The 22,256-nt window shown below is 38.9% G+C and overlaps 1 protein-coding gene across 2 annotated transcripts in view; it reads left to right on the forward strand.

The window, feature by feature from the left end:
- PTPRN2 (protein tyrosine phosphatase receptor type N2) overlaps positions 1-22,256 on the forward strand; it is a 1,102,513-nt gene that overhangs the window by 1,053,359 nt on the left and 26,898 nt on the right. For both annotated transcript variants that reach the window (XM_074985055.1, XM_074985056.1), the window contains 3 exons: positions 13,072-13,191; positions 14,420-14,586; positions 20,943-20,996. In XM_074985055.1, coding sequence (XP_074841156.1) covers positions 13,072-13,191; positions 14,420-14,586; positions 20,943-20,996 — 341 coding nt within the window. The remainder of the gene's footprint in view (positions 1-13,071; positions 13,192-14,419; positions 14,587-20,942; positions 20,997-22,256) is intronic.

Here is a 22,256-nt window from a genome sequence, read left to right on the forward strand (position 1 = left end):
TGTTCTTTTTTCAAGTGCTTGTACATGCAAATGGCTCATTAGATGGCAAGCTGGCCATTTGAATGTTCTCAATACCCTGTTTTGCTCATGGACATAAGGTATGGAATGGTGCATACATATGTCCCTTCTTATATTTAAATGAGGTTTTTAAAAAGCAAACGTTATATATGAGATGTCAGCATTGCTACTAATAGAAGAGCTGGATTTGATCACACCTGGGTGTGCTGGTTGCTAAGTTTGCTTCCTCTCCCTAATAGATTTATTGTTGCCACTTTGTGACCCAAGCTGCTGGTCAATTTTCATGGCCTTGTGAGTTGTTTTGTTTAGGAGGAGAAATTGATGTTGGAGTTTGATATCTTTTTATACAATCTGTTTATTTACAAAGGCTATGTCTACACTTGCATTCCTCTTTCGAAAGAGGCATGCAAATGAAGGAAATCAAAATGCAAATGAGGTGCACATTTACATATCTGGCACCTTATTTGCATTTTCAGTTTCCCTCATTTGCATGCCTCTTTTGAAAGAGGAATGTAAGTGTAGACACAGCCAAAGAGTGTGCAAAGTCCTGGTGCCCTGAACACAGTAGGAATCTAACAGGAGACAGTTCTAAGCCTCTTTCAATCAGCACTTGCCCAAGCGCTTATAGTTTTCTTTCTCTGAATCATGTTACCGTGGCTTCTCTGGCTGGTAAAGGGAGTTCTTTGCTCCTTCTCTGTGTTCCCCTATGGCTGTGTCTACACTTAGAGACAACTTCAAAATAGCCATGCTAATGGCCATTTCAAAGGATACTAATGAGGCACTGAACTGCATATTCAGTGCCTCATTAGCATGCTGCTGGCCATGGCACTTGGAAATTGCTGCTTTTTGCTCCTGCACGGCTCGTCCAGACAGAGTCCTTTTCGAAAGGACCCCGCCAACTTTGAAATCCCCTTATTCCTATCTGCTAATTCAAAGATCCTCCATTGAATCCTCCAGTGAATTCTGGACCCCAAATCTGGTGAAGTATTCATAAACTAGAACCTTTGCTATTAGCACGGCCTCTTTGTGCCTTTGTAGGTAAGCTTCAGGCCATTTTGTGAAATAATGATTCTCAGCCTCTGTCTGAGGCAGCAGTCCAAACTCAGCAGCAACAATATGCTCCATTGGTGCCCCCATGAGATACCATTGCCTAGGGCTCCTCCTGCTGTATCAGTTTTCTATATCTTTCCTGCCTGTCTTCAAATAGAAATTTTGTCTTAATTTAGCTAAGGTATTTTTCAACCCCAAAATGACCACCAGTACTATATGTTTAAAATCATGACATATCCTCAGAATATTGTTTTCAAGGTATTTGGTACAACCAGACCATCCCTGTACCCTTCACATGCTGATTTCCCCCTTTTTCTGGATATAATAATCATCTTTCAATTCCAAGCTCTCTGAGTGCAACCAGAAAGGCTTTAGAGATGTTTTTGAAGTGGTTTTACTTTTCAAGGTGCCTGCTTTTGTTCATATAATTTTTCTAAGTCTCACTGTGGTGATTACCATGCTTATGCCCCAACTTCCATTACCAGCTGCTAGAAGCTCCCAGCCATTCATTTGAGCCAGGCTGTTGAACTGAAATAAATATGCTTCCCAGGAATTCTTACCTAAATGATAGTGGGATTTTCCATCATTTGAGCTGTGACAACTTGATCTCCCACTTCTGACTCGCTGTGGGTTACAAATGGGATTGAAAAAATGGTTGCAAATGTCTGGTCTTGTCAAGTCTTCTGACTGGCCAAGTTGCACATCCAGGCGGCTAAATTCCACTGTGCTCTCTGACCATATCATTTCCTACTTAAGATGATCATCTCTCAGTAGCTTAAGCCTTGGCTGCCAGTCATCTTTGTTAGCAAGTTCCTAAGTCAACCCAACTTTCCTGCTCTCCTTCAAGGAACATTTTCTGTTTAATGATATTCAGGCTGCTCAGCACTTCACCAATCTATCTTGCCATTCCAGACTTGGGTAATCATCTGCAAATCACCCCACCCCAAAATCTTTCTGGGAAACTTTCCAATGCAGCTTTAATCCTATTTGTGAAACCTCCAGCTTTTGGGTTAGGCCTTGTTTGTTCCTTTTGAACCATTTTTCATGTCTGCAGGCACCCCCATTATTCCATTTTGATTCAACAGCAACACCCATTCAGAATTTCTCTCCTTGAAAATGGAGTCCCCTTTTTACACAGGCCGCGTCTACACGTGCACGCTACTTCGAAGTAGCGGCGCCAACTTCGAAATGGCACCCGTCACGGCTACACGTGTTGGGCGCTATTTCGAAGTTGAAATCGACATTAGGCGGCAAGACGTCGAAGTCACTAACCCCATGAGGGGATGGGAATAGTGCCCTTCTTCGAAGTTGAACGTCGAAGTAGGGCACATGAAGACGATCCGCGTCCCGCAACATCGAAATAGCGGGTTCTGCCATGGCGGCCATCAGCTGAGGGGTTGAGAGACGCTCTCTCTCCAGCCCCTGTGGGGCTCTATGGTCACCGTGTGCAGCAGCTCTTAGCCCAGGGCTTCTGGCTGCTGCTGCGGCAGCTGGGGATCCATGCTGCACGCACAGGGTCTGCAACCAGTTGTTGGCTCTGTGGATCTTGTGTTGTTTAGTGCAACTGTGTCTGGGAGGGGCCCTTTAAGGGAGCGGCTTGCTGTTGAGTCCGTCCTGTGACCCTGTCTGGAGCTGTTCCTGGCACCCATATTTCGATGTGTGCTACTTTGGCGTGTAGACGTTCCCTCTCAGCGCCTATTTCGATGTGGTGCTGCCCAACGTCGAAGTTGAACGTCGACATTGCCAGCCCTGGAGGACGTGTAGACGTTATTCATCGAAATAGACTATTTTGATGTCGCTACATCGAAATAAGCTATTTCGATGTAGCTTGCACGTGTAGACATAGCCACAGGTAGCTGTTTAATCCCAGCAGGTAGCTGGTTTGGTGGGAGGGAGGCTTGCCCATTGTTTTGATTAGGAAGGGATACTGATGACTGAGTCTGGTATTTCTTTAATGAAGGGCATTGGTTATGCTCACCGGCTTCATTGAGGTTTCACTCCTTGCCCCACTGTATAACAACAGTAATACTTAATTCCTCCTGAAATATGCTTTGAAGGAAAGGAGAGAGAACATTTTCAATATGTACCAAGTTATCCCACCAGGAGTTTGATGTTGTGAATAATTTTGGCAGCACAGCACTTTATTATTACATGTATATACTGCATATATAATTTCAAGGTAAAGTGAAGTCTTTGACTTACCTCAGCTTCACATTTACTTGTGAATACTGAAATATTTAAGATGTTTGATTATACTATGCCAGTAAGAAGATGTCAGATGCTCTGATGTATAGGATCACTTATCCTTATACGCTGAGAAAAAATTCTTAATTGTGCTAGTTTTGTAAATTGTACATCTGCTAGGATCCCTGGTCTCAGAGTGGGTATGTATTAGATGCTGTAGAAAGTCTTACCCCTTTCTATACTACAGAGATCTTCCAAAACAAGCGTTTCTGGAAGATCTTTTCCAAAAGAACTTCTTTTAAAAGCATGCGTGTATACACGCACACACACACACACAAAAGCAGCGCACACACACAAACACACACACATACAAAAGCGGATCAAAAGAGTGATCTGCTCTTTTGAAACAGAGTGTCCACACAGCCCTCGCTCTTTCGAAACAGCGGGCCAGGGATTGAAAAATCAGTCCCCGTGAGGACTACTCTTTGAAACAAAAGGGCCTGCAGAGCACCTACACGTTTTCTTTTGAAATAAACTTTCAAAAGGGGGCACTCTTCCTGGAACAAGAAAGGAAGAGCGATTTCTAAAGGGGCACCACATTCTTTCAATTTACTTTTGAAATAATACTTTTTGTGTGTAGAAGCTCCACAGGAGCTTTCAAAAGAGCCCCCTGCTTTTCAAAGAATATGCTAGTGAAAACACAGCCTTACTGTTTAAGGTATTTAAAAATACTTTTCTAGCTTTCCTCAACCATTTAGAACTCTGAGGACCTCAAATTTTGCTTTGCTTTAACCTTTCCATTCATTTGCCATGTGTGTCTCGCACCATTTTTTGGATTAGAAGTAGAAGATAAGGATCTCTGTGAAACATAACATCACCTCTGCTCACTTTGGCTGTGTCTAGACTAGCCCCCAACTTCGAAGGGGGCATGGTAATTAGGGTGTTGGGAGATTACTAATGAAGTGCTGCGGTGCATATGCAGCACTTCATTAGGCTAAATCTCCCCGGCGGCAATTGTGAAGTGTGAAACTTTGAAGTGCTGGCTTGCGTGTAGCCGCGGGTCAGCCGCAGATACTTTATAGTGCTCACGCTCTTTCAAAGTCCCTTTACACTTCAAAGCATATGCACTGCAGCACTTCATTAGTAATCTCCCAACACCCTAACTACCATGCCCCCTTCGAAGTTGGGAGCTCGTCTAGACACAGCCTTTGTCATGTGAAGTCCCAAATGTCAAGCATGCAAAATTTCAGTTTTCCTGGGAAATGAGACCACAAATTATACATGTTTATATGTGAAATCTGTCTATCCTTCCATCCCCCTTATATAACTCCTTTACTAAAGTATCAGAACACTTCTGCATTTTTAGTGTAGGGTTAGGAAATATTTTTATCCCCATTTTACAGACAGGCAACTGAGGTACAGAAAGTCAAGTGACTTGCCTTATGTATTCTCTGTGTCAGAGCAAAAAACTGAACCTGGATCTCCTGAATCCTAAGCTACCACTCTAATCATTGATACATGCTTTCTGGGAAACCTAAAGGCTACCAGGTCAGTACTCTATTGTAGCTAGGTGCTGTGCAAACAGAGAGAGCAAGTAACTTAGGCTAGGGCTACACTATACAGTTTTGAGATAACAGCTGTTACTTTGAAATAACTGAGCTGTTGTCTGCACGAGACACAAGCTATTTTGAAATAATCTTGAAATAGCAGCTGCGTTATTCTGAACTTTGTAACCCTCAGCATGAGAGGAATACTTGTTCCATGCTATTGAGACATGGAATAGTGCTATTTCTTAATAAGTCATAATGGCTCCAAAGGCACTATTTCCAAATAGCGCTATGGAACCAGAAATGCTATTTCAAAATAGCTGGGTGCTATTTCAAAATAAAACAAGCACACACAAAATTCATTTCAAAATATCACCCAGTTATTCTAAAATAGCATTTCCATGTGCATAGCACTACTTTGAAACAGCTGTTTTGAAATATCTGATTTCAAAATAGGGCTGCAGTGTAGCCGTAGCCTTACAGTCTACAGCTGTGTCTACACTTGCATTCCTCTTTCGAAAGAGGCATGCAAATGAGGGAAATCAAAAATGCAAATGAAGCACTGATTTACGTATCTGGCCCCTCGTTTGCATATTCCTCTTTCAACAGAGCTTCCCTACAAGAAAAGACAAAACAGGTGGATAAACCAAACAGGTTATGCAAAAGGGCAGGTGTATGGCAGAGCTGATCAGTACCATGGGGTCACAGAAATGGCCATATTGTTATCTTTTAAGTGTATTTTCCTGTGTCAAGATTCAACTGTATCTTATTGGAGTCAATAAAATCACTTATTAAATATTGCTCTCCTCCAAAACCACACGGATAACTTGATGCGTAGGACCTGCGTTGTATGTGGCCTCCGTTTAAAGGCAATTGTGTCTCTGTTTGGCAGTGTTGCTTTGCATGGGCTGACTTTGGTTTTGAAGTGCATAAACATTTGAAAGAAACAAATATATTGCCACCTGAGGGATGCCTCTACAAAAAGTGAATTAGGGATCTCCAAGAGGAGTTCCCAGTGGACATGAGCTATTATCGCAAGTGCTACCCCTACAAGCAATGTCAAGACAAGTACTGAAGGGGTAGTGCAGTATATTGGCAGGGTTATGTAGGGACACATGCTGCCCCTTCTTCAGTTGTGGAGAAATAGGATTTCCATTCCTGGTGCTCTCAGTGTGGCATGTTTTGTGAGCTCTAAAATTGATTTAAAACAAATTGGAAGCTCTACAGATTTTTCTCTTGTTAAGTGTATAGAAACATACAGAACATATTGCTTTCAACTCATTTTGATTCATGAGTTTATTTTCCTTCCATGGAACTGAACTTGCTGCATCCCTAATTGGTTCTTATCTTCAAAAAAGGGGAGCAGCCAAAAAGAGGCACAGTGATCTAATGTGTAGAATATGCAAATTTAATTTGATAAATGAAAGAAGGCAAGGAGAGATGGGTACATTACTGTATCCCTTGAGGTTTAATAACATGTCAAGCTGTGTGAAATAAATACATCATTGGTAATTGCACAGCCATTCAGTAAAGCCGTGCATGGTTAGCATGTTTGTCCTTGATTTATGACTCAGATTGGAGGGGGTGGGAATAGCAGTTGTAGCCTTCCAGTCTCTGCCCACTGACCAAATGTCATGCATTCAATACCAAAGTGAAACGCAGTCATGCCATATTTTGCAGATCTTGGTAAAATGATTGTCTTTCTTTTGTGTATGTGTTTCAATCAGCAATGCCTTCACTGGTAAAAGTTGTGACATTAAAATTGTTGTACTTAGGCATGATTCAACACCACACTGAAATGTATGGGAACAGTTTTTGCCTCTCTTATGGTGTGTCTACACTAAAACTGCTACCATGGTACAGCCACAGAACTGCTGTAGCAGTGCACACATTGACAATTGGTGTTGGTAACCCATCTTCCCAAGAAGTGGTAACTACGTTGACAGAAGAATTCTGTTGATTTGGTGATGCCTACAGTGGGGGTTAGGTCAGCCTACTTATGTGTCTCACGCTGTAGATTTTTCATACCCCTCAGAGACGTAGCTTTGTCAATGTAAGTTTCCCAGCACTTTGAATAATTGCTTCAAGCTCTATGCAGAGCCAGATATCTTCAGAACACATATTTTGAAGGCTGTCTTTGCAGTCATACAGACTTTTTTTTACACACACAATTCCAATTGTGCAGCCCTTGTACAAGGAATTCATACAGACCGAAATTTGCCTGTATGTGTATTGTATTTTTCTATTCACCACTTACATGGGACTGACATATAGCCCTAATATGGGCTTTCTGCATATGGTGAGTTTCATCCACAAGTAGCCCCGGTGATATCAAATTAATATACTTTTCATCTAAGTGTTGTGGGACTCAGCCCTTAATTTGTAATGAACAATAAAGATGGTAACAGAGAGTAAGCCGTGCTAGTCTATACACTAACAAAACAAAAAGCAGTCAAGTAGCACTTTAAAGACTAGCAAAATAGTTTATGAGGTGAGCTTTCGTGGGACAGACCCACTTCTTCAGACCATAGCCAGACCAGAACAGAGTCAATATTTAAGGCACAGAGAACCAAAAATAGTAAGCAAGGAGGACAAATCAGAAAAAGATAATCAAGGTGAGCAAATCAGAGAGTGGAGGGTTGGGGGGGAAGATCAAGAACTAGATTGAGTCAAGTATGCAGACGAGCCCCTATAGTGACTCAGAAAGTTCCCATCACGATTTAAACCATGTGTTAATGTTCTGAATTTGAATATAAATGTCAGTTCGTCCACTTCTCTTTCTAAAACGGAGCGATAATTTCTCTTCAGTAACACACATACCTTGAGGTCATTGACAGAATGCCCCATTCCATGGTGTTACTCACCTGTGAGAATTGAGTGAGAGTGAAGCATCCAGCAGAACTATTCTAAAGATTATTAAATTAAACTTTGTTAATCCATGTGCATGTAGTTTGGGAAATTTCTAGTTAGTGCATAGAAAACCTCATTTCTCAGAATAGCTTTCATAGCAGAGTACAGTAGTGAGATTTCATATATCTAAGATTTCTTTATGTTTATGCAGTGCGTTCCATTCACATTTTGTTGGACTGCTGGAAGTATTGTACACTAATAAATCATTAAACTGAAACTGCACTAACTAAATGAGCAAAGAATATCACATTTTTGTGTTATTATTTATTACTTTATTTGTATTACAGTAGCATTTAGAGGCAAGGGCCCTACTGTGCAAGATACTGTATAAACACATAGAGGACAGTTCCTACGTCAAAGAGCTTGCAGTCTCTTTGCTCTATAATTTGCAAAACTCTGGAAATTGCCATTGGTCATCCAGTTATTAGTTCAGCTTCCACAGCGCTCCTACCTCCTTTGGAGTGTCATTGAAATATATTTTCTATAAGCAGGGTGCCATGTTCCAAGCTTGAAAGAAGCACAAAGACCTGTGATGGATTGTTTGCCCTATAGAGGTAGCAAAAGGGTTGAGATGTCCCCAATGGGCCAATTAACCAACCTTGGTGCACTTGGATGGTGAGCCAGGACTAACCAGAAATAAAATGCAGCAGCAGGGCAGGGAGGGCTTGCCTCCATAGAAAGCTGGGTGAGCCCAGTTGTTAGAAGACACCCAGAGAAAGCAAGGTAAGAATTACCCTTTCACTAGGAAGCAGCTTGAAAGGAAGATTGTGACAGGAAAAGGACTAGATATGTTACTTGAGAGCAAACTGGAAGCCTTATTGAGATGGGACCCTGATGACCTGTAGCCTGCCAGGACTCCTGAATAATGGGAGGAGCATGCCAGCCCCTGGATCAGGGGATTGATCTAACAAGGGAGGAGGAGGAGGAAGATGAACATCAACCAGACTGAAGGTTTACTTAATACTCTTAGATCATTCCTGCAACTGGACTAGTCCAAAGGACAGGAGGGGAAAATTGAGGCACAGCTGCTATAATGACACATCTGGCCACAAGTAGGGGTGGGGCATGCTGTGGAAAGTGCCTTTTCAGATGGTGGCAGAAGGAAGTTTGAAATCCAGTGGAAAAGCTGCAGAATGGAGGGTGTAGCTTGCATGTTGGCCGCACAGCAGGATCAGACACAGGGTGCTCCCTGCAGTTTTTGCAAGGACAGCAAAAGCAGCAGGCAACCCAGCAGCTGCAGCAGGAGCATTTCGTACACTGCCTGACAAAAATGCACCTCAGGGAGTTGAGCAACTCCTGGGGAAGGTGACTTCAGTAGGCCAGTCTTGGAGTTGGTAAAGCTGGGGGTCAGACAACAATCTGGAGGCATTTTATGTCTTTTTGAAAAGATGGTTGGGCACCAGATAGGCAGAATCATGATGGGTAGCCCAGGTAGCACCTGTTTATCTCAGGGGAGGCCCAAGCAGAATATAGGGCCACATCCAATGAGCTGACAAAATTGTATTCCCAAGTCAGAGAAGTCATATTAAATCAGTTGGAGATAACACCTGAAGCCTATCAACCCTCTGGTAAAATGGAACCCATCCTCCCATGGACACAGTCTAGGGAGTTGACTCAGCGGCTCTATTCCGGAATAGCTTATTTCAAAATTACACTGCTACATACCAGATGCATTTCAAAATCGCATTTAGCTATTTCAAAATACAGTGTCTACACACATAGAGCTATTTCAAAATAGACCCATTGGACACACTATGGCTTATTTTGAAATAGGCTCTATCTCCTGTCTAAACAGCCCCTATTTTGAAATGGAATGTGGAATGAGGTTTACCAATTTCAAAATAAGCCAACTGCTATTTTGAAATTATTTTGAAACAGTGGTTGCGTTGTGCAGACACTAGGGCTACGTCTACACGTGCACCCAACTTCGAAATAGCTTATTTCGATGTTGCGACATCGAAATAGGCTATTTCGATGAATAACGTCTACACGTCCTCCAGGGCTGGCAACGTCGATGTTCAACTTCGACGTTGCTCAGCCCAACATCGAAATAGGCACAGCGAGGGAACGTCTACACGCCAAAGTAGCACACATCGAAATAAGGGAGCCAGGCACAGCTGCAGACAGGGTCACGGGGCGGACTCAACAGCAAGTCGCTCCCTTAAAGGGCCCCTCCCAGACACACTTTCATTAAACAGTGCAAGATACACAGAGCCAACAACTAGTTGCAGACCCTGTATATGCAGCACGGACCCCCAGCTGCAGCAGCAGCAGCCAGAAGCCCTGGGCTAAGGGCTGCTGCCCACGGTGACCACAGAGCCCCGCAAGGGCTGGAGAGAGAGTATCTCTCAACCCCCCAGCTGATGGCCGCCATGGAGGACCCCGCTATTTCGATGTTGCGGGACGCAGATCGTCTACACTTCCCTACTTCGATGTTGAACGTCGAAGTAGGGCGCTATTCCCATCCGCTCATGGGGTTAGCGACTTCGACGTCTCGCTGCCTAACGTCGATTTCAACTTCGAAATAGCGCCCAACACGTGTAGACGTGACGGGCGCTATTTCGAAGTTACTGCCGCTACTTCGAAGTAGCGTGCACGTGTAGACGCAGCCTAGGATAGTTATTTCGAAATAAAGTCTATTATTTCAAAATAACTTTGCTGTGTAGACCTACCCTTGGAAACACTGAGAAATCTTCATGAGCAGAAGGAAAAAACTGGAATAAGATGAGAAGGACTTGACAGAAGTTTATTCTTCCTGGCAGAAAATTATAATGCAAGCAGCAACAATATAGCAGAACCTGATCTAGATAATGATGAAGAATGACATTGGGCAGTAACCACTTCAGAGGCAAGGAAGTCTGTGAAACAATGGCCAGAAGTTATGTGGTGGGAATGGTAGCTTCTGAAGTCTCCACTCCCAGATTATGCATGAGGTTGTCCATTATGTCTATGGACTGGATTTAGTCCTTCCCTCTTGTTTTATCCATAAGAATTACAAGTTAAATGTCTGATGGCCCAACAAAGTGTTGTTTAAAAGTGGGGAGAATACAGTAATCTTAAAGTCACAGTCATTGAGTCTTAGTAAATATCTCTTTTGCACATAAGCTCTGGAGGTAGTTACAGTTGCCTGTGGTGATGATGGTGATGGTACTAGATTTCATTGCCTGTTTGATTTAGTGTATTTAACTTCTATGTTTTCACATAATGACCTAAAGGATATATAATACCCCAGAGTAACTTTGAAATTGTTTGTTTAAATTAACTTTCATTTGGATTTATGCTTAATGAAATCTTCAGAGATTCAGTCAGCTTCTCTGTAATGAAATGCCGTATCTTTGAACCAATGAACAGTGTAGCCAAACTGTATGGATTCCTCTCTAAATGAGTGGGCTTCTATAATGTTACACTTGGGTAGCACAGGCAGAGTGCTAGATGATTAGTTTATGGTCTAGATCATTGTATTTTTATTACACTCATAAAAACTGTGTTTCTCCTCATTTTCGTAATGGCTTCAATGAGCTTCTATACCTTCTAAAGGCACATTAAATCGTTACGTGATGAAGGGACTGATTTAGTGAGGATAGTTTTAAAGCCTGTGCACCTTCATGTAAGAATTCTTATCTTAGTCGGAAATGTAAAGACATCTCAAGGTGTGGGGACCTGAGTGAAAATGGCAGAATTTTCCTTGCTATACCTCACATGTTCAGTTATAGGATATAATCAATAAAAATCCACCAGCGAAAGAGAGAACAATTTTAATAAACTATGTGCTGATTTATTAAAGATTGCCATTTTTGCAGTGTTAAGAATTGGCACCAGAAGGAGTTGGTAGATTCTAATGGTCTTGTTGAGAACCGTGGTTCATTTAGAGGCAAGTTTTTTGAGAGGGAAAAATGTATTTACTCAAAATATGTTGCCTCATGGCAGTCATAACTTACCTCACTGTGGTCCCCCTCCTCTCAAAGATCACAAAAAGCCCTAAACTTTAGAAACCCAAAATATATTTCACAAAGTGCCAATAAATTTTGGTACAAAAAGATGCTTGAGGATGTTATTATTGTATTGTATAAGAAATCAATTTATGTTGAAGAAAAATGTATTTGCATATATGCAAGATAGATGTAAAAAAGGAGATTTAATACTATTAAATGGAAGCCCTTATTGGTTGACTATATAATGCACATGTTTTAAAAAAACCCTTTTGTTTCATTTTTGTGCAGTTTACATAAAGGTCTTTTGTATTTACAAAATTTACATCTCAGTACAATTGCTTATAAATATTTCTACGAAATAAACTTAACCCTTCAGAAAAAGAACAGTTTTCTTTTCACACAGTAATTTCATATGCTAATAAAAAGGCAATGCAAGTTGGATGCAAATATAACATCAATATACACCATAATAATAATGGTTTTCTTGATTATGCAGCTCCATATTAATTCATAGCAGTGTTTGTGTTCGTTTATGAGCAGTGTTTGGAACGCAGATATGCCAGACAGTCTTTGCTTGTTTTCTTGTTTGTGTGAAAACATCCACAAGCCCTTTAGCTGAAGAGTCCTGGATTCTTATTTTCCACTTTGTGGCTATTTTAAATTATTAAGCAGTCATGCTGTTAGATGATTAGTTGTTCTCTTGTACTCCTGCTGTCTTGTTTTGGGAGTGGATAGCCTGCAGGGTGGGTTGTACTATTTCATTTTATATCCTACATAAAATTTAAATTGAAAATGTACATGTCCGCAAATACATTTTAACACAGTGTTTTGGGAAGGAATGGTTTTCCACATGAAATATTCCCCAAGGAGTGTATTTTGTTGTCTTTAAGCTTGGTTGAATGCAAATTTTATGACTGTTTCAACAAGGTAGTCATACAGCATCTTTTTCTACAGGACAAACAGCAAAAAGAAACAAATCTGAGCGTACAAACATTTTGGTTTGGGTTACCTTAGCAAGTCAATCCTAATGTCTTGTCTCCATCCTGTTTTAGGACAAAATATTGAGACACTGAACTACTGTGGTTTTTCAAAGCGTTTTCTTTATGGATATGTAAATTTAAAAGAAAAACAGCTAAAAACAGTCCCAAATATGGGAAGATTGTGGATACTCTTTTTTTTGCGTGGAGGTGTTAAAGGGTATGGATTGAATTCATTGGACATTCTTTAATATTTCAGGGAAGCATGCAAAATATGGTGGCGTTTATTCAGGAATTTGAAAGCAGGTGCATGGTGAAAGTGTTTAATGAAAATGAAATAAATTTCCTGCGAATGGAATAAATTTTGATTGTGTGTCTGAGTGCAGTAATTATACGTGTCACACCGTAATTAGGCAGTCACAGTGTGGCCACGGTGTCTGTCTTTGTCTGCAGATGGTCTGGGAGAACGGCTGTGTGGTTATTGTCATGCTGACACCCCTCACTGAAAATGGAGTCAAGCAGTGCTACCACTATTGGCCAGATGAAGGGTCAAACCTCTACCACATCTATGAGGTACTTAAACAAAATATCTGGTTGTAAACTTGACAGTAAGTGTGTGGATTGATTTCATACAGAGCAAAATATTATTTAATCAGGTTTGACCTATAAATTGAGCTGAGGTCTCCCATATAATGCTAATGCAGAAGTACTTTTAAGTTGTTTTATGTTTACAGAACAAAAACTATGCATATCTTGAAGACAATATAGTTTACGTAGAAGAAAATCTAGTAAACGATGGGTCAAATATATCGGTAAAATGAAGAATGGAGAATTGTCCTCATTGATTTGTGATTAAAACATGAAAGTGTGTAATAACTGAATATTTATATTTTAAAGGAAAGAAGATTGTTTATAACTGATGAATTGTGCTTTAGGAGAGCTTTATATGAGTTATAGAAAAACCTTTATATCTAAAGCTATTTATTTTTCTAGCTTCTGCCTCAGTTACAGGAAAAAATATTGTTGTTCTTTTTGCTTGAGATATCTGCCAAATACACCAATCATATCATATTGTTGATGTATAAAATGACTTTTGGGTGTGCATTTTTTCCTGGTCTTCTGGGTGAGTGAGAGAAGACAATGCCATAATGTATGGGCACAATGTGAAGAATAAGTGATAAATAATTCTCAGGAATAATGGTTAGTTGAACCCCAGAATGATATATTTTTTTCTAAAATTTTTGTCAGTTCTAAAAATTATCCTGCTCTTCATATTATGTGCATGCTTCTGCAGAGCAGAATTAATTTAACCTAAAGTTCTCGAATTAAAAAGACCTTTTTGTTTTCTTTTCTTTCCTTTTCTTTCTTCTTTTCTTTTTCTCTCTCTCTCTCTCTCTCTCTCTTTCTACTACTCAGATCATCCCAAGCAATTTCCTAGAAGGCAATGCACTGCAAGTGTTTCCATGTGGAGCATGAAAGGGTAGATTTAAGGCATATTGTTAGATAGCATCTTTCCCATATATATGACCCATTATCATCAGAGTAACATCTTAACTTGGAGATTTTTTTACTTGAAAGGAAACTACATAGGAATGTTAAACATAATTCAATAAAACAAAAAAAATTACTCTCCATTCCTGTAGTAAGAACAGCTACAATAGCTACTAAATAACAAATTATTTCAATTCATAAATTATGTCTCAGACATGTTCTTTTCATATGAAAGGATTTCATGCTGTTTCAAAGACCAACTTTAAACTGAATTCTTGATTGTTCTTTTTTTCCTTTCTGTACAACGTAGGTAAATCTGGTTTCTGAGCATATCTGGTGTGAGGATTTCCTAGTGAGGAGCTTTTACCTGAAAAACCTACAGACCAATGAGACACGAACAGTGACACAATTCCATTTCCTTAGCTGGCATGATGAGAAAGTTCCAGCTTCCACAAGGTCACTTCTGGATTTTCGCAGGTACAACACAAAGCCTAACAGTCATTTTAATGCAAATTTGGGGAACAACTGTGAAGGGAATACTATTATAATCCTCTATTTCTATACTGGAGAGAGATCCCTCAATTTATAACTGCATATCAAATTTGTGAAACCACAACCACACATTTTTACACAATTGTAGGCTCCCATTCTGCAATAATCATTAATTTTTTGGTAACAGGGGAGAGGGAGGTTTAGGTAATCTTCTGTATTCTCCCATAAACTAACTGTTCCCTGGCTCTAAAGACTCACTCGCCTATCATTCAGGGAATGAATGTGTTTGTTTCCACTAGTTATAGTTTTCCTATGGCTTTGCATTTCTGTTTCACTACCATTTACCTAGGTTTGCATCTTGAAGACCTTTTGTGTGGCTACCCTCTGACTCTCACTGCAGGATCTCACAAATAAATCACTGTGCAGTGTTTATATGCTAAATTCCCATTGAGTTATAGGCCAATGAAGACAAGCCAGTGGGAGCTGCATGCCTTTAAGGACCACAGGCTCAGATCGTTAGAGTTTATTTGAAAGAGGGTAGTAGTTTGGTGAGAAAGAGGCAAATTCTGACAAATAATGATCTCACAGGAATTTTTAAAGTAAGTTTATGCTTTAAAATACTGGTATCATACACAACGACAACATTTTAAACTCTTTTTCATCTTTCTAATTAAGTCATAGCATCCTTGAATGTTTACTATTAATCAAAATTTCAACAACTGAAGCCAGGAATGACAAAGATTGGAGTGAAATAATCCCACTCTGCTTGCTGTGTCTTGCATGGATGTTAATACGTTCTAGATACTCCACAGTGATAAATTTGTGGCCAGTGAAAAGAGTCTCTGAAGAGAGTTCATAATCCTGCGAGTTGCCATATATTTTTATCCTTACTGTTTATTAACCTACCTGTTTCTAAAATAATTTAAAGGTCTCAGTTGAATGCTCAAAAGCAAGGCATTTTAAGGCCAGTTTCTGCCCACCAGTAAATGGTTATAACACCCACTGAAAGCTACTTATGTATCTCAGAAGGACGATACTGGCCCTAAATCCAAATGAAGTTGGTGGGAGTTTGCATAATTGAGCACTGGAAAAATGTTACCCTTGGAATTACGAACAAAACTCCATCCCTGAGCCATCACTGTGCTCTTATGGAACATGTTCCCAGGGTTATCTTGCATATCATGGATCTGATATGCAGATGCAATTCTTGATGAAATCAGTGCGTATTTTGGTAGAGCAGTGTTCTATATGAGCTACAGTGTCTTGGTATAAAACAGTGGGAGGAAGGAGTAACAGCATTCACATAAGAAAAGAGTTGGAGTCATAACTGAGTTTTCTATGGATTTTGTTCTGGTTCCTAATCCACCTCTTAATATTACTGTAATGAGGTTTTTTTTAGCTTGATTTCCTTCTTTTTAATGGTACTATGGAATAGACTAGTGCCAATAGTGAACTATTCTGTAGTGGAAGTCTTAAAGATTTCATGCTTTGCAATATGCAACCTGCATTTCTGAATTTCCACTTAATCCTGTGCAGTGAAATGAATTATAAAATTAATTCTCTCATAATGTCCAGAGCATGGTTCCAACACGGCCTGTTTCTGCCCCTTTGCAGTCAGTGGAAAGTTTGCTGTTGATTGCCATGAAAACACTAATGGATCCATATGGCCTAATTGTCTAATGTGTTGCGCACCTTCCTTTCTCATTTATTTAATAGGAATCGAGGTCACTCAGTTCACTTCTGGATCAGATTTATAGTGAGATACAAACCCTCTCTCAAAAATGTGCAGTCTTATAATGAAGTTGTGTGGGACATGACTAACCATACTATGATGGGGTCCCACTGAACTTTAAAAGAAAAGAAGTTCACACTGAAAGGGAAAGGTAGTTCATTTGTCAAGCTTCCTACCTGAGGTAGATGTCAGAATGAACCTGTTAAGATTTAACTGAGTTTTCAGTGTCATTTAACATGTATTCTCAGCCTACCACAGCCATTCCTTGAGAACAGATTTTGTATTATAGATCCATAAAATTGAGTACATAGTAATATTCCTATGAAGAGTAATTTTTGCATGCACAATGGGTACTTTTTATGACTCAGTTTCTTGGCCATCTTGTGTTGTTTTATTAATGACAAAAGATAATACACCACTGCCAAGATAATTTATTTGAGAATTAGTTTTTAGAGTAAATGTTCTGCCCCCAAAACCTGCTGTTTAAAGTTTTACCTGTGAGGAACTATCACAACTGAGTTATAAAGTCCTCAGAATGGTACCTGACAAATTATTGACATCCCCTTATTTAAAGTGGTGCTAGTAAGTGCAACTCGCATCCCTTTAATATCTATGTCTTTATGTGCATTGAAGATGTTTGTATATATAATCTATATGGATATGTGTGTATATTTATATATTCACATACATATATGAAGTTAAGCATATACATAACCAACCCTATATTTTTAAAATTCATCACCAAGAAAAATTGGATTCCCAAAATTACCTTGCCCAGAGTCTGTGGGAATATGGATTTTATAACTATTATCAAAGTAAATTTTTCAAGTCTCATTGAAAATCGAAAGTTTACCTTTCTCTTCTTTTTCTGTATCAGACAGTGTTTTAGATGATGTTGCATTTAGCAGGTGAATCAAACCTAGAGTTAAAAATGGTTGCATATTATTGTAGTTCTTTTAGGTATAAATTGCTGAAACAAGATTATTTTATATATTAAGAAGTCCATACAAAATTCATTGCTTAAAAGGTGAGGGTGTTACAGAAACCGCTGGTCAGTTTTAACGCTTCTGGAGTCTTAATTTCATTTGGAAGAATAGACCAATCGTTATAACTCTGGACTACCTTGTTAGTCATGCACTGATATGTGTAATTAAATATTTCTTGAGCCCAGAGGGAGCACATTTACACTTTAAAGAGAGACTGCTAAGCTAAAAGATAATTAGCATCACATGTGAGGGCTTTGCTTAAAATATATATATATTATGCTATCACTTCTTGCTGTGTGCAATGGCATTTACTAACACTGCTCACTTTAAAAATGGACAAATTCTTATTTTGCCAGCTAATTAGCGGTTGCCAGTGTCATTTTTGTGATGTTGCAGCTAGTAATATGAGCCCAGTTGCATAGTCACAAAAGTGATCATTGGAAACTGTGACTCTGCTGCAGGGACAATGTGGGAAACCCCTTTTCTGAGCCTCTAACGACCTCTGACCTTTGCTTGCTGATGGTTTGCATGATGATTTCTTTTTCACTCAATGAGCCAAGGGTTGGTTTGTATTACTAATCATTCTTTTCTAAGTTAATTCTTCCTGTATATTTTATATATTTTTTCTTAAGCATTTAAGACCTTTGCTTACTGATGAATTTTCAATTTGCTCTGCTTAGTAATGGGATACTGGTGCATTTCTTAAACATTTTGATAAAATTGTAGACTAAGCTAGGAATGAGCTAGAATGAGTTTGTTTTAATATGTTTTCTGAAATGTGTGATGATAAAAATGTTTCAAACTTTATCAATAAAAAATGACAGGCATGAGGTGGATTTTCCCCAGCGTGTTTGTCTGATTTACAAATTGGATCAAAGCATTTTTTATTGAAGATATACTTTTCTCTGTACTTAATCACAACATGCTTAATATCTTCATAAAGTTGCTGTGCAGTAAAGAAAGGGACCACACAATTGGAAAAGAAATGACAAGCACTGATGTCTAGTTTGCTTTAAATAGCAAAAGTCACTCTGTCAAGGTGTCCATCAGAACGTGGAGGAGGGTAGAGAATGACCAATTACAGTTTGAACATATCTTTGTATCGAGTTACATTATAGGCATTTGAAATCTAACTTACCCTGTAGAACAGAAATAAGTATCAAGGTTAATTTTTGTTCCTGGAGTTGATTCCCAAATATCAAATTTCTCTGTTGGTTAGAAGGCTCCTGTATAAGTAGCATTAAGAGCATTAATCAAAAAATGTATCTGCACTAATTAAAAACCTTTTAAAACTTGGAGGGTAGTGGTTTTCAGGTTTTGGATGGTAATAAATTAGAAATTGTAAAAATACTCTCAAGAAAGTAGATGGAAGCACATATCTTCCACTACCACATGCTCTTCTGTGGGTTTATGTGTATTTCATAGAATGTGAATTATTCTATCACATTATCAGGGTTCATGTACTTATTAACTATTATTGTAGTAAGAATACAGGTAAAGCCCCTGTACTGAAGGCTGTATGGTTTACAAAATAAGTCAAAGACTGGGAATGGAGAAATCCTCAGTTCTGGTCCCAGATTGATTTATTATTTGCTCTGAACCCTTGAGCAATGGGGATTAATCATATTTATCTTCCACATGGTTTTTTTGTGAAGATTCATTTTTAATGCTTGTCTCTTCAAAGTGCTGTAGCAAGTGTTACTTAGTTCTTATGAAACACATATTAGAACTATCAAAACAAAAAGCAGTCAAGTAGCACTTTAAAGATTAGCAAAATAATTTATTAAGTGAGCTTTCGTGGGATAGACCCATTTCTTCAGACCATAGCCATACCAGTCTGTTCTGGTATGGCTATGATCTGAAGAAGTGGGTCTGTCCCACAAAAGCTCACCTAATAAATTATTTTGCTAGTCTTTAAAGTGCTACTTGACTGCTTTTTGGTTTGATAGTATATAGACTAGCACGGCCCCCTCTCTGTTACTATATTAGAACTGTGTGTGGTATCCTGTTAGATTCTCGTGTGACAAAAAAGAATTGTAAAAACAGAGTGGTTTGGAACACAGTTGTAACATTGGTAGCCTGTTTCGGTCAAGCTTTGGACAGCTGAAAGACTGATCTGAAGAAGTGGGTCTTTCCCACAAAAGCTCATCACCTAATAAATAATAGTGTTAGTCTTTAAGGTGTTACAGGGCTGCTTTCTTTGTTTTGTGAAGATACAGACTAACACGGCTGCCTCTCTGTGCCTTTCAAATATATATCCTTAAGTATCTTCAGGCTATGCTGTCAGCAATTTTTAAAGATAATGAATGTCTAGCACAGGAGTTTCAATACACAGATGAACAGCTAAGAACTATATGATTCAGGTGATTAGTGATTCATTAAAAACTCATAGTTGCTGGATTGCAGCTGCATACTTTGTCACACTTCTTAGCCATTATGATTCCGTTAAATAATTGCTCTTAAGTTATCACCCTAGTGTATGTAGACCTTCTTCGGAAGCTGTCTTATTAAAATAGTTTTATGGCTGAACTTCTAGTAAGATCGATGTCTAATCAAGGTTTTGATTTCTTAGAATGCTTTCCTGTTTTATCCGTTGTTCTGTTTGCCTTTTTAATGTTGGCATAAATACTTGGCATTTTTAGATAAATAATGTGTTTCACATGTCATGTATGTTTCTAGAGCAGTAACACATTTTCTAAAAATCTGCCTTAAAAGATTTTAGCTCTTTAATGTCATGTGTTCAGAATTTCAGACTGAGTGTCTTGGTTTGTTTCAACATCCTTCCATTTCTTATTTGATATGGGAATAGGCAGTGCTTTTTTATTGTGCCAGTACTTGCCAGCACTGAGTACCAGTGCCTCAGCAGCTGCAACCGTGAGATTGGCTGCGAGGAGGGCTCTGGCTGTGTACCGACACCTCTGGTTAAAAAAAAAACAAAACACTGTGAATAGGTATTACAGCATATGAGGTAGTAACCCTTTGTCTGGGCTTCAAACATATCGTTCAAATATTCTGGTTAGCCAGAAATATAGACAATAAAACGACTTCTAAATGTCGTATGTATTAAACTCTTCTGTTGAGACTACAGCTACATATAGCTTGTTGGTATTTTAGTCATCCCTATCACAAGTAATTAGAAGTATGAAAGAAGTACTTCACAGCAGCTGCTCTTTGCTTTTTTGGAAATAATCTCTTTTTCATACAAGATCACATTATTCTGACTGTAATACCTGTTTTCATTTTTGCCTTCACATAATGCATTTAAACATTTATCTGAGAAAGTTCATAAACATAAGGTTCATTTTGAAAATCAAAACCTCTATAATAGACAACCTGAGCTTCTGCCTGACTTGCAAAGAGTTTGGGAAGTGTCTTTGTTTTTTTGCTAACCAGTATCACAAAACAATGTTTGGAATTTAAATTTATTTGATATCATAGGGAAGCAGCAACAAACTTGCAGAACTTTGTATGTCACTTAGTTATTTGTTAAACATGAGCTAATCAAACTGCATATTTTCTTAAGAATAATTACAAATATTTGCTTTTTTCTTCCCACTTATGCTTTTAACAGGTGGCTTAGGAATTTGTACATATATTTATTAATATTGTCTGTTTTATTGCAGAAAAGTAAACAAGTGCTACAGGGGTCGTTCTTGTCCAGTGATTGTTCACTGCAGGCAAGTACAATTACTGAAATAGCTTTAGAGAAGTTTTGGTGTAATAAGAAATTAATGTAAATAAAACCAAATGGGCACATTAAGGGTTTAGATATATTACTAAGCCAATAAAATGATACTTTACAAATCTGGTTAAAGTGTTTATTCAGTTTTGTTCTTATGCTAGTAAAGTTGATAACCCGATTTCATGGTTAATCTGCCCTTTAATATGATTGTAGATGTTAGTTCACTAGTTCTGTTTTCTGTATTTAAAAGTCTCATGTATGGCTCTTTTATTTCAGAAATATTCTCTTGCAGTGTATTCCCAATTTAGACTAAGTGTTCTGCATTGTTAATATTTAGATTATTTTTATTTTTGTTTTTCCAGTATTCATGATGAGAGAAAATGGGGTAAAGAAAGCTGCCTGCTAGTTGGGCAGTAAACTCAAAACTTCAAACCATAAATTTCCTTGAGTCCTGCCAGTCTGATGAATGTAAATGAGAGCAGTTTGATGACTTACTATAAACCTTAAAGTAACAATGCAAATATATGTTTTTGTAGTTGAAGGGACCAGGTTATATGGAGAATGCCATGCCCTCATTCTTTTCCCACTTCCTGTCTCAGATCCTTTTCTAGACAGGAATATCAGGGAAAAGATTCTAACATTGGAAGGAAACACCAAATAGCTTACTATGTGTCCTCCATATTGGGGAAAGGGGAGGCAGCAGCATATTTTGCATGTCTCACAAGACTGCTGGGCTCATTATGGAGGCACAGGATCACATAACACATTGTGTGGTGGTATTCTCCAAGAAGACGCACACAATATGGAGGGGATCCTGTGTCTCACTGAGGAGGTCCAAGAGAAAAGTATATAATATAGAAAGATCTGTCCTTTGAAATTTTTTCAGGGCTTCTCTTAATCTAACCAATGGAAAAGCTCTCTAACATTCAGCCTAGCAGTCCTTGTTTAATTAGGTATGGTCACTGCATTGTCACTATTTGGTTGAATTAGTTAGATGCAGGCAAGGATGAGGGGGGGAAGGCTGTTTCCTTCACAGTCAGGAATTGGGTGTGGGGTAATGAGAGAGCTACAGAGCTCAGTAGCACAAGCTGCCTCTGTGCAAAAATTGTCCTTGCAAATGGTTCAGATCAAACTTCTCCCATCTACGGAGGCTTGTCAAAGATGTAGTTTCAAAACCTGTGTGTAGAGGGAGCATTATAAAGCACATTACGGAGTTGCATTTTTCTCCTGAGTAAAACCATAGACAAAGCGACCT

Source organism: Carettochelys insculpta, chromosome 2 (genome assembly GCF_033958435.1).
Source record: "Carettochelys insculpta isolate YL-2023 chromosome 2, ASM3395843v1, whole genome shotgun sequence".
Lineage (NCBI taxonomy): Eukaryota > Metazoa > Chordata > Testudines > Carettochelyidae > Carettochelys > Carettochelys insculpta.